The sequence below is a fragment of the Salvelinus sp. IW2-2015 genome, linkage group LG23 (assembly GCF_002910315.2).
Source record: "Salvelinus sp. IW2-2015 linkage group LG23, ASM291031v2, whole genome shotgun sequence".
In the NCBI taxonomy this organism is placed as follows: Eukaryota; Metazoa; Chordata; class Actinopteri; order Salmoniformes; family Salmonidae; genus Salvelinus; species Salvelinus sp. IW2-2015.
In genome coordinates, this window is record NC_036863.1 from 22,954,306 (window position 1) to 22,967,351 (window position 13,046).

A 13,046-nucleotide genomic window follows, 5' to 3' on the forward strand; every position below is an offset into this window, starting at 1 on the left:
CACGGAGAGAGGGGATCATCTTGTGAATCCAGCCAATATTCTCGATTATTTTTAAAGTGTTTTATATTAGCTGTACCACATAGCCAACACCACACAAACGCATTTTTACGCATGATACATTCGCAAAAACCAGCCAAAAGATATAAAATTAATCACAACTTTGAAACAACTTCATCAGATGACAGTCTTATAACATCAAGGTTATACAATACAACTTATGTTTTGTTCGAAAATGTGCATATTTAGAGCTGCAAACCGTGGTTATAACATTGTGAACAACGTGTAAAGTAACATGTTCCCAGAATCGTATCAGGAGCTATTTTGCTGGGACACTCATCAGCTAATCTGAGCTTAAGAATCATCAAACTCTTACTAAGAAGATACATGTTTGTACCAAAATGAACGATACACTCGGTTTCTTAATGCAGAACCCGGCCGTGTTTAGAGTTTTTAAAATGACACTTACTTAACAAACAGCTTGCGTTATTGCGAGACAGCGCCGGCGGAGAATATAAATAACATTTTCCACAGAAATACGAAATAACATCATAAATTGTTCTTACTTTTGCTGAGCTTCCATCAGAATCTTGTACAAGGAGTCCTTGGTCCAGAATAAATCGTTGTTTGGTTTTAGAATGTCCTTTTCTCCTGTCGAATTAGCAACCTTAGCTAGCCATGTGGCGCGAACATGCCCATCTTCTCTTGACGCAAAGAACGGAAAATTCCAAAAGTCCCAATAAACGTTGAATAATCTGATAAAACTCGGTTGAAAAAACATACTTTACGATGTCATTATCACATGTATCAAATAAAATCAGAGCCGGAGATATTAGCCGTGTATACCGAACGCTTATCAGAAGACAATGTCGACGTACTTCGCGCGCCAGAGAAGACAAAGAWATTTCCAGACCTGTCACTCCAAAAGCTCTTGTTCGGCCTCAGATCAAGCTAGACACCCCATTCCACCTTCCACTGCCTGTTGACATCTAGTGCATGCATATCGATAAATATAAGGCAATTGAATAGGCAGGCCCTGGAACAGAGCATCGTTTTCAGATTTTTCACTTCCTGTATGGAAGTTTGCTGCAAAATGAGTTCTGTTTTACTCACAGATATAATTCAAACAGTTTTAGAAACTTGAGAGTGTTTTCTGTACAATAGTAATAATAATATGCATATTGTATGATCTAGAATAGAGTACGAGGCAGTTTAATTTGGGCACGATTTTTTCCAAAGTGAAAACAGCGCCCCCCTATTGACAAGAAGTTAGTGTATGTAAACCTCTGACCCACTGGAATTGTGATACAGTGAATTATAAGTGAAATAATCTGTCTGTAAACAATTGTTGGAAAAAATACTTGTATAATGCACAAAGTAGATGTCCTAACCGACTTGCCAAAACTATAATTTGATATCAAGAAATTTGTGGAGTGGTTGAAAAACGAGTTTTAATGACTCCAACTTAAGTGTATGTAAACTTCCGACTTCAACTGTATACCTACTACACTTGTATGTGTCACAGTCACTGTTGACAATTTCTTTGGATAAAAGCATCTGATTAAATGTTCTGTGTGTTTCAGACGAGTGCAGTGCTCTGCTCTGGAGGATGTGCTGTCCTGGCGGTCAGCTCCCTGTTGGCCATCATCACCATCTTCTTGCCCAGCGGAGGCTGTGAGAGGAGGATCTGTACACTGGCTGGATATATGCAGATGACTGCGGGTGAGTACAGAACAAACACTTCACAAACAACACACACACTTTCTATTACCTAGACGGTAGATTGATTTGTTTAAGCAACGGCTGACATACAAGTTCAAGGTGAATCATAAGAAGCATTAGTTATGAATGAAGTCCCTTGGTCACATCAGTGATTATCTCTTCCATTTCTCTGCTTGGACCTTCTTTAGTGATCTAGATAGGCTACATGTTCATCCTCAGTGTTCTCTATAGGTAAGAGACAGCTCAGTGTACAGATACTTACGAGCTACACACAGATAAAGCTGCCTATTATCTGAAGTGAAGAGGAGCTCACTTTGTTGCCAAGGCACATCACTCAAACAAAACCAAACGGAAGCTGCTGCTCTTCAGGCCTTCAGCGGGCCGTTGCTAGGTTACGGGCTGCGGTGCGGTGGTGGAGTGAAGTGTTATGCTGGCGTAGAGCGATATGAGGAGGGCACTGGGGAGATTTAGAGGAGGCAGGAAAAATACAATTACAGACCCTTAACACAGGTCATTGGTTCAGGAGAACGTGTGTCTTATCAAGGCCCTGCTTTCGTTCAAACAGAGAAGTAGCACCATAAACTAAGCATGGTTACTGGTGATGAGATGCTCAGTGTTTAAATGTGATGTACACACGACACCAGCCAAGTAAACTAAGCATGGTTACTGGTGATGAGATGCTCAGTGTTTAATGTGATGTACACACGACACCACCAAAGTTTTAAAACTAAAAAAAGCCCAATGGTTTACTTGTGATGAGATGCTCATTGTTTTAATGTGATTACACACGACACCAGCCAAGTAAACTAAGCATGGTTACTGGTGATGAGATGCTCAGTGTTTATTGATGTACACACGACATCAGCCAAGTAAACTAAGCATGGTTACTGATAGAGATGCTCAGGTTAATGTGATGTACACACACACCAGCCAAGTAAACTAAGTACGGTTACTGGTGATGAGATGCTCAGGGTTTAATGTGATGTACACACGACACCAGCCAAGTAAACTAAGCAGCCCTAGCCGCTGCCCACCACCCTGGTGCATAGGCCTTCCACTCACTGTATAGCGTGTGTGTGCACATTTGTCCGTTCATGTGTGTTTGTCTGTAGTTACGTGTTCATCACAGTGTGTGAGGTTAGGATATCTGAAGGACACACACTACTCTAACTAACAACCCACAACGTACAGTAAACTATAACAGAGAGGAGGAGAGTGGAGAAAGGACTGGCTAATAAAGTACTGCTTTATTTCCTGGATTGAAAACTGTACTATCCTGAAATATGTCCAGTCTGAGAAAAACATCCCCTCGAACAACAACACACTTCTGAAGACTGGGCTTTTCAGACACTTTCTTTGGAAACGTTCCTGGATTTCCTGTCGACAGCCCTTTTGAAAACCTTTGGTCTTTTCTGCCGCACCTTGTAGTTTAGAAATGAACAAGTCTCACAGTTTTAGCCCTCAGTCAGTTCCCCCCTAATTCTCTCACTACACAGCAAAATCTTCAGTGTTCATATCCGGGTGTAAGCAGTTTTGGTTTTGATGTGGTATTACTTTGTCATACTTTGAACTGACTGAATGCCAGTTGGTGTTGGTTCTATATTGTGGAGCTCCGCCCCGTAGGGGAGCTCTGCTCCTAGTGGTTTACCCCGCTGCCTAGGCAGCGAACAGCCTGAGAGAAAATGATGCACACACCTGCAGCCAATAGGAGAACAGGTGTACCTATATAAGGGGATGCTTCCCCACAATAAGCCTCCCATTATCTTCAGTGACAGGACTGGACTGAAGAAGCCTAGAAGAGAAGAGAGAAGATTCAGGACGAACACGTCGTCGATATCCTGGTCTCGACATCGTCCTTCATGAGCACGCRTTTTCTACCCCCAAAAGATCTTTTAAGAGCTCAGTGTCGCTGCTCCACTATGGCGTCTATGGACCCACACAACTTATGTTTCGTGTGTTTGGATTCGCAGGACGCTAGGGGCGGCCTCAAAGATCCCCCGGAATGCCCAAGCTGCACCCTCCTTTCTTTAAAGGAGAGGAAACAGCGGTGGGCTTTTTTCAGGGTAGATCTCCCTCTGGAAGACGCCATGCCTGTGCTAGCCTCAGGTTCTGAGGCGTCATATGATGACGTCGCCTCCGGAGATGACGAAGATGTTGGGAAGTGTCTGGGTTTTTCTCCGGGAAAAACCCAGTCTACTGACTGAGGCTGACATGCCCCCCCTAGCACCAGAGATGGCAGAGGCTCCATCGGCGAGAGAGGTTTTCATTTTGTCGCCCTGACGGCCTAGGGGCAGCCAGAAGAGACGACGGCCATGACGGGACGAGGGGGAGAGGACAGGAGAGAGCGCAGCACTTCGTGTGACAGCGCCCACTGTTCTTCTCCCACCCCTGCAAAGGGGATGGAGGAGCCAATGTGTCAGTTGTTAATAAAGAATGTGTTCCATCTAACTTTGTCACAAGAGAACCTCTTTTCCATAACAAACTTCAGGTTCAGACCGTTCAGGTTCCTTCTCTCTCTATCTCTCTCTCTTCCTCTCACCACTCTGTGGGTAGCACAGCCCACCATGAGTGCGTAGCTGAGCACACACATGAGGATGTTGTGGAATTGACATGAGGGCAGCAAATCGGACACTCTTGATGAGCCGCCATGCTATACCTCATAAAAACCCTATACCACACACTCCCAGGAGTAATGTGGTTAAGGTCTTAAAGAGCAGCTTGCGTACACAGCCCCATGTTGGGCCGATGACGCAATCGCTGTTGGGGGACGGCACACTAACTCAGGCAGGCGTCTCAGTTAGTGCAGCTCAGACCCGTGCTGCGTTCACGGAGGGCTGTTCACGGAGGGCTGCCACATCAGTGTCGAGGGACCGCGGCGCCTTGGGCCGTAGAGGAATACAGGTCCTTCCTACTGTCTGTACCACAGCTTTGCGCTCTCCCGCTCTCAGAGCATTACTCTGAGTGGCAGCGAAGCTGCACCCTCTCCCCCTAGCTAAGCCGGACGCTGGAGAAGGGTTATGCAATCCAATTCCACCGAACTCCTCCCGTTTTCGGGCGTGGTGGAGACAGTGATGAAAACGCCAGAGAAAGTAGCCGCTCTTGTGAAAGAGATTACGGAACTTTTGGTGAAGGAGGCGGTCATAGTAGTTCCCCAAGAGCAAAGGAACAGCAGGCTATATTCGCCCTGCTTCCTAGTGCCAAAAAAGCAGGGGGAATGAGGCTAATATTGGATTTACGCACTCTCAATGAGAGTGTAGCCAAACGGCCCTTTCGAATGCTTACGACAAAACGTCTTCTGGAATGTATCCACAACAAAGACTTGGCACCTCGCACCTTTTCCAAATGCGTGGAGGCGGCATTGCAACTTTTGCATTGTCAAGGGATAAGGCTACTAGCCTACCTAGATGACCTACTGGTTCTCGCCCCGTCAGCAGAGCTGGCGATCGCACACACGACACCAGACAGTGATTCATCTCACAAGTCTGGGGTTCGCTGTGAATTGGGAAAAGAGTGCGCCCTGGCGCAGTCATCGGATTGTCTACCTGGGATTACAGCTAGACACTGTGACTATGAAGGCTCGAATTTCAGTTCCTCAACTGGCTGCCTTGTTGCTAGCCCTACGAAGGTTTTATCCGAATCACACAGTGACGGCGCATTCCGTCATAACACTCTTGGGTCTGCCCACTTCGTGGTTCAGCTGGGACTTCTGCACATGCACAGAACACAGCGATGGTTTGCCCAACTATGACTGGACCCAGTGAGGCACCGTCGGCGGTTGTTGGTAGTTCCCCTCTCACTCAGAGCGGACCTGAACTATTGGAGAGACCCGTGCGTCCTGACGCAAGGGGTCCCAATTGGCAGAGTGTCCTCCAACATTCCAGTGTTTACAGACGCTATTCTGACATCAGGCTCGGCCGGTTGGAGGTGTGTGGCCTTCCTCGGGACGCCACGTCAACCTCCTGGAGTTGGAGACCGTTCTACTGGTTCTGACCCACTTCATGTTTACCCTACGGGGTCACGACGTGCTGGTCTGGTCGGAAAACCYAACCACAGTAGCCTACATAAATCGCCAAGGATGAGTCAGGTCTCCTGCACTCCACCTGCTGGCGGAGGAATTGTGGCTGGGMGCTCATGAGCACCTTCGTTCATTGACAGCTGCACACATTCCAGGCTATCAGAACGTTGGAGCATACCTCATGTCTCGAGGGGGTCCCCGAGACGATGAGTGGCAGCTGCACCCCGACATTGTTCTCCAAATATGGGAACGGTTCGGGAGAGGCGAGGTGGACTTATTCGTGTCATGTGTGAATGCGCAGTGTCCCCTATGCTTCTCCCTACGAGCCCAGGACGAACTGCCACTAGGGATATACGCTTTTGTGCACCAACCGTGGCCAGATGTTCTCCTGTACGCATTTCCACCGCTGTCCTGCATTCTCCCACTGCTAATCATATTGATAGCCCCCAATCGCCCAGGGGCTCCGTGGTACGTGGAGATGACTCAAATGTTGATTGCGCCATCATGGCCAATTCCACATCGCATCCTCGAGGATGCGAGAGGATGCGATGTCTCAGGCGAGGGAATGATAGAGCAATCGCCTCTAATCGGCCAACCACTGAGGGTCTGGCCCCTGAGAGAGACAGGTTAGAGCGCCGTGAGTTATCTGATTCAGTAATCAGAACCATGCAGAGCTCGCGTGCCAGTTCCACATCCAGGAGGTTCCAGCAGATGGAACGTGTTTTCACAATGGTGTGCCACAGAGAATGTGTACCCTGTGTGCTGTCAGGTCGAGAGCGTGCTCTCATTCCTACAGTTCATGTTTGACAAGCAGAGCTCACCCGCCACCATTAAGGTGTTCGCAGCAGCAATTTCAGCTTGTCATGAGYGGTTGGAAGAGACACCGTCTTCAGCCACCCTCTAGTGAAACGGTTTCTATTGGGAATGCGGCGGCTTACGCCAGCGGCTAGAGTGCGATTTAACTTTGGTACTCGAGGCGCTCTGTGAGATGCCATTCGAGCCATTGAATCAAATCCCCCTCAAGATGTTGTCTCTGAAGGCGGCACTYTTGCTTGCCTTGACTATAGCCAAGCGTGTCAGGGATTTGTGTGCTCTTTCGACGAGACCCGACTGCCTTGCCTTCAATGGCGACTTGAGCAGAGCGGTGTTACATCCTAACCTGGCATTTATGCCGAAGTTTGAGAGCTTTTATAGATTGAGCTGTGGGACCGTTGAGCTGTGGGCTTCCCCATGCGGAGCGGAGAGAGAAGAGGCTTCCTCGCCTGTGCCCGGTGCGCGCCTTGGCATGCTACGTGCAGAGCACGGCGATGATTAGGTCATCGCCTCAGTTGTTTGTGTGTCACGTTGCTAGTACACTTGGTTGACCACTTTCAAAACAGCTGCTGTCTCATTGGCTTTGCGAAGGCATTGAGACGGCTTATGAGGCAGCAGGGCGGCCACTGGCTCTACAGCAGTGATTTTAAAAGGCCTGCCGCCCACCTCTTTGAACACTTCATACCTCTCCAGCCTCGACATGGGCTGTGTCCACCCAGACTGCAGGTCAGATCGATGCTGATTTGGATTAAGAAGACTCAGATCTCTGACAGCGCTTGACAAAGAGCCCAGGCAGTGCTGATGTGGGATCTTAACTTGAGCCACTTTGCTACAACAGCAACATAATCTTGCAGCAACAGGAAATATGAATTATTATGTGGATTATAGTTAATGGACATTTTTGTAGGGTTTCGTCAATTTTTCGTGAGGGAAAATCAAGTATGACATTTCAAAGTGGAAATTACAAACTTCAGAAGCCTTTTTAAACCTCAAATACACTACAAGTTAAAACATGTCTCCATTGCAGGAACGTTCTCTTGTAACAGGGCGATCAATTTAAGATCCCACATCTGTACGCAGCCAGTCTAGGCCAGGCAGCATCTGCATGTGTAATATATACTGTATAGCTCTCACTGTTAGTGTCTAGTCGGCGTATCACTATACAATACATTGTAACAATGCAGAAGCTTTGGTTTCTTTGTTCAGTTTCCAGGTTGTGTCTCGTCTTGATAAACAGTTTTTTTTTGGAGAGCGCACAAAGCCCCAGAACAACTGAGATCAGAAGAGTGTGTGTATGTTTGTTTCCCCAGGCCCTACTGTGTGTGTGTGTGTGTGTGTGTGTGTGTGTGTGTGTGTGTGTGGTTGTGTGTGTGGGTGTGTGTGTGTGTGTGTGTGTGTTTGTTTAGTGTGTTGTTGTGATGTGTCTGTGTGTGTGTGTGTGATATCAAAAGGACTGATAACACTAGAGTGGCAACAATGGCTTCATTATGCTATGCATATTATCACTATTTTATAAAGGTGTGTTTTCTGTTTTGTTTACCGAGTGTGATGGTGGTGTCGTGTCTGGACTATCATTAAATGTGAAGACTGTTATTTTATCAAATCAATTCTCTTTCTGTAATTATTATTACGTGATTAAACTAAATATTAATTAACTCGGAAGTCAGGGCACCATGGAAAAATGTTTATAGAGTCTCTATTTCTCGAATCGACTCTTCAGATATTTTTTATATCTAATCAAAACAGTTTCTTATTAATGAATTATTATTTGTTACATCATCAGTGCTCATTATTGAATGTCGCAAACCCTTGGATATATGCACACACCCTAGTTTCCATAATGAATCAGCAATATATGTCACGCCCTGACCGTAGAGAGCTTTTTATGTCTCTATTTTGGTTTGGTCAGGGTGTGATTTGGGTGGGCATTCTATGTTAATTTTCTATGATTTGTATTTCTTTGTGTTTGGCCGGGTGTGGTTCTCAATCAAAGGCAGCTGTCTATCGTTGTCTCTGATTGAAAATCATACTTAGGCAGCTTTTTCCCACCTGTGTTTTGTGGGTAGTTGTTTTCTGTTTAGTGTTTTGCACCTGACAGGACTGTTTCGGTTTCGGTTATTCACTTTGTTATTTTTGTTTAGTGTTCAGTTTAAAATAAAAAGCATGAACACTTACCACGCTGCGCTTTGGTCCGATTATTCCTCATCCGACGACGACACCCATTACAATATACAAATTGGCTTAATTATTTATTTACTAACTAACTAAATAATCACAGAAATACATAACAAACAAACAGTATATATTGGTAACTAACAATGATAGAAAAGCCCATAGTGGTCTAAGCCGATATCTCGGCTTGGTAGACAAAGGAAAGAGGTTGGGACTGAGAAAGAGCGGGAAAGAGGAAATGGATTCACTACACACAGTCTATAATTATATTAATTGAACTGCTAATCCTTTGCACATGAACGGCCACTCATTTATATATTTACGCCCGTATGTCGTTGTTGTCGTATCTGTTGGATTCCTCGATCGTCCTGTAGAGTTCATCAGAGTCTCTGGTTAACTTTCCCAGAAGTCACGTCTTTCGTGGTTGTAGGAGGTTAGAATGGATACTGCAGAGTACTATTCGGAAATGTTCTCATAGAATAGATGCTTCGGCGGTTGTCTGTATTCTCGTTCAAGACTAACGTAATTTCTAGCTGCAGACTAGTAATTATACGTCTAAGATTTACTCTTATTCTGTAGTGATCGATAGTCTCAGAGTTGAACCATTTCCAGCCGTGTAGCCAAACCTACAGCTGTATGGTCTCCGTGGCCTATGGAATTGTAGCCATTCCAACGTGGGGACGACGTCCCGGCGTTCTCTGACTTAACCTTTCTGGACTTCCGGCTTACCGTGGATCTCTTTGGCATGAAATATACATTTCGTCACGGGTGGGTTTTATACTCTGGAATAAAAAAGGGCGGTTCCATGACGCCGACGTAATGTCGAAATCAAATCAAATTTTATTTGTCACATAAACATGGTTAGCAGATGTTAATGCGAGTGTAGCGAAATGCTTGTGCTTCTAGTTCCGACAATGCAGTAATAACCAACGAGTAATCTAACCTAACAATTCCACAACTACTACCTTATACACACAAGTGTAAAGGGATAAAGAATATGTACATAAAGATATATGAATGAGTGATGGTATAGAACGGCATAGGCAAGATGCAGTAGATGGTATAGAGTACAGTATATACATATGAGATGAGTAATGTAGGGTATATAAACATAAAGTGGCATAGTTTAAAGTGGCTAGTGATACATGTATTACATAAAGATGGTAAGATGCAGTAGATGATATAGAGTACAGTATATACATATACATATGAGATGAGTAATGTAGGGTATGTAAACATTATATTAATCACATACGTTTCACAATATTTAGATATAAACCTGACAGCTGGGAAATGTACACTTTAGGGATTGGTTGGAGAAAATAGTACATTAGGTCTACTTACCACTACTGTATGTTTGACCAACTGTAAAACATTTCTACCAGTAGCTTGCAAAGTAAACATTATCAGCTAACAGTACATATGCTAATATGCCTGTCTGCTGCTTGACAGGCAGAGTCCATAAAGGATGGACAATTAACATAAACCACTCATACTTGTCAGGTATAGTTCACTTTTATATCACTCAAATATCCAAATAATGGTAGCTAATATTGAGAGATATCGTGAGGCTATCTGAAATGACATGATCAACTGATGTTTACTGATCATGATACACTTTCAGTTACTTGCTGTACAACTCTGATTACAGGGCTACATGTGGAATAATCTGAAATGAGTACTTCTGAATATGTTCTTCAAGAGTTGATGATATTACAACCAAATAGTTATCATTTATTTAACAATTCCTTGAAAACGGCACCCAGTTGTCAATGGTTTTAGTGGAGCTGGGGGTCTCCTTGCCCCCCAGCAGTAGAGTCGAATGCTCTGCACCTTATTGTAATGTTTTATTGATAACATTCCTGTAAGACACAATAGCTTTCAAGACAGTGGTAGCCTAGTGTGTCAGTGCGTCTGCATGCATGTGTGTGCGTGTGTGAGGATTTAGCTCCCCTCACAGCTAAAGCCTACAGTCCTCCAGAGTGTGAGCTCCCACACACACACACAGCAGATCCAGAAAAAGCATTTTAGAGGTAAAAACATCCCTGCTCTTTCCTTTCCTAGCTATGAATTCCCATGGGTGAAGTCCAGGATTAGACTGTGAACTCGCTCAACCTTCACTGGCTCAAAGCAGCACAACGCGTCCATTTGGTGCTGCTGGAGTTCAGGGTCCTGGTATATATAGTGTAGCACGTGGTAAGCATTCTCCATGAATGTTTTAACATAACAGGGAGGGGCCATATTTTATTTGCGAGGGTGGTGAGAGTTTTCTTTTCCCTCCATCCATATTTTATTGGACTGTTTTTGTTAGTGGGCTAGGTCCACTGGAGGACGGCTCTGTGACGTGTGTGCATGTGCCGGAACCGTATGATATTCACAGTAAGGCAGTGGAGAGCTGGGAATACTGACGATGCCACTCGCCCTTAAACATGCACTCACACATTCTCGGGAATATTTCTTCACAACTGTAATAGAGGCGACTGATCTTTGCCTGTCGTGCTCCAGCTTCAAACCTCCTCGTTATTCTAATCAGTCATTTGAATTCAGTTCCATGGGAAAGACAATCTCAGGTCTATAAGACAGAGTATTGTGACAGAACAGTGACTCTGTGTGATTCTCATTGTGTGGTTCTTCTGTTCAACACTGAAAACACGTCACACTCTGTTGGAGCCTCAGGCAGTCACTGCACATGCTCCGTCTTAATCTCAACTGGTTTAGGGTGTACAGGCATGATGTAATTACATTTGCCTCGGTTAGCATATTTACCACAAAGCTTATACCAAACAACAATACAATGTCATATAATTGAATGAAAATCTTCAAGCTTTCAGTTAATTTCTCTTGTTTGTTCTTGACTCAGACAAGCACCCAACCAAAAATTGTCATAACAGAATCCAAGAGCATTTTGATTAACCAGTTGGAGCATCATTCTCAACTGTATTACACATTGCCATCAAGCTAACTTCCACCCAACTACAGCTATTAGATAAATATGTTGAGGTGTTTCTCCTCTTTGAAGACTCCGAGTCCCACCCTAGCCCCAGTGATACAGTATAGCAGTGTGTCCTGCAGTGCTTGTTATCCAAACGGATCAGATGAAATCCCTCAGTGAGTTACTGTACTGTCTTTAACAACTCTCTCTCTCGCTCTTTTCACTGAGGGAATCAGCGGAGGCTCGCACGCACTCTCACACACTGTGTTCTTGTCTTCCAGTGTGATAGTGCTGAAGAGGCAGCAGCCTGCTGTGTCAACCCTCCCCTGGGCAGAGCTGCTATGCAGATGTCCTCTCTCCTCTCAAACATGAAATGAAACTATCACTACTACTCTTACTAAACTCTGCATTACAGCAACACGGCTATGGAGTGTGTGCGTGAGTGTTTGAGCGTGTGTGTGTGGGAGTGTGTGCACCCATGCATGCGATGCCCCTGTGGTTTAAAGCTGAGCTGCACCTGTGCTTGATGATGCTATCATTACCGACGTCTTCGTCAGTGCTAATGTGTATAATGTACATGTGCCAGCTGTCAGTCATCATCACAGTGGCGCTTCAGTTAGAATGTTTTACAGAAGGGATGGAATGCGCTGTTCACCACCATAAGGAGGACTTGGAGCAGAAATAACTATAGCACCCGTAATATATGTCGAGGACCTTTCTGTTGAGAATCTGTCAATTTGACCTAATTTTCTGTATCTCTTTGGAGCATACCATACTGTTTTCAGCATGTCTTTGGAGTACTACTGTTTATTAGGTGGAAGCCTAGGGGTGGTGACAGAGATCTGAATGCTGTTCTCCTTCTTTTTGAACACTCTCTTTCCCACATCCTCTCATAAGGAGAACACAGCATTCACTACATCCTTACTAGAGGAGAGAGGGAGAGAAGCTTCTGTTTTTTGGCTCCTGTTCAGGCGATGACAGATATTTATCTCCCTTTCATCATTAATCTGCTTGCCAGAAGCCTTAACAACATAGCTGCAATTTTAGAGACTAACAACTTTCTTTACTCTGAAACTCTGAAACCAAGAAGTCCGCAAGCAAGATGCTTAGTTAAGCAGTCTAACTTTTTACATTATATTGATATATAGTAATAACTTCAGAGTGCATATCAAACCAGTTAGTGCACGGTCCAAATTTCATTCCCACAAGCAAAGCTTCTTTTTTGTTGTTGTTGCTGTAGCTAGTATTGGGGCTTGGAGTTTTCTGGACCACGTGCCCTGACCAGGAAAAACTCAGGGAGCCAAGTTATAGGTTATAATAACTGACCCAAGTTATAGGTTATAATAACTGACCCAAGTTATAGGTTATAATAACAGACCCAAGTTATAGGTTATA

General features: G+C 44.6%; 1 protein-coding gene across 1 annotated transcript in view; it reads left to right on the plus strand.

The window, feature by feature from the left end:
* Nucleotides 1-13,046, plus strand: part of LOC111951065 (LHFPL tetraspan subfamily member 7 protein-like) — a 187,351-nt gene that overhangs the window by 36,942 nt on the left and 137,363 nt on the right. The window contains exon 2 of the mRNA XM_023969048.2: nucleotides 1,581-1,719. Coding sequence (XP_023824816.1) covers nucleotides 1,581-1,719 — 139 coding nt within the window. The remainder of the gene's footprint in view (nucleotides 1-1,580; nucleotides 1,720-13,046) is intronic.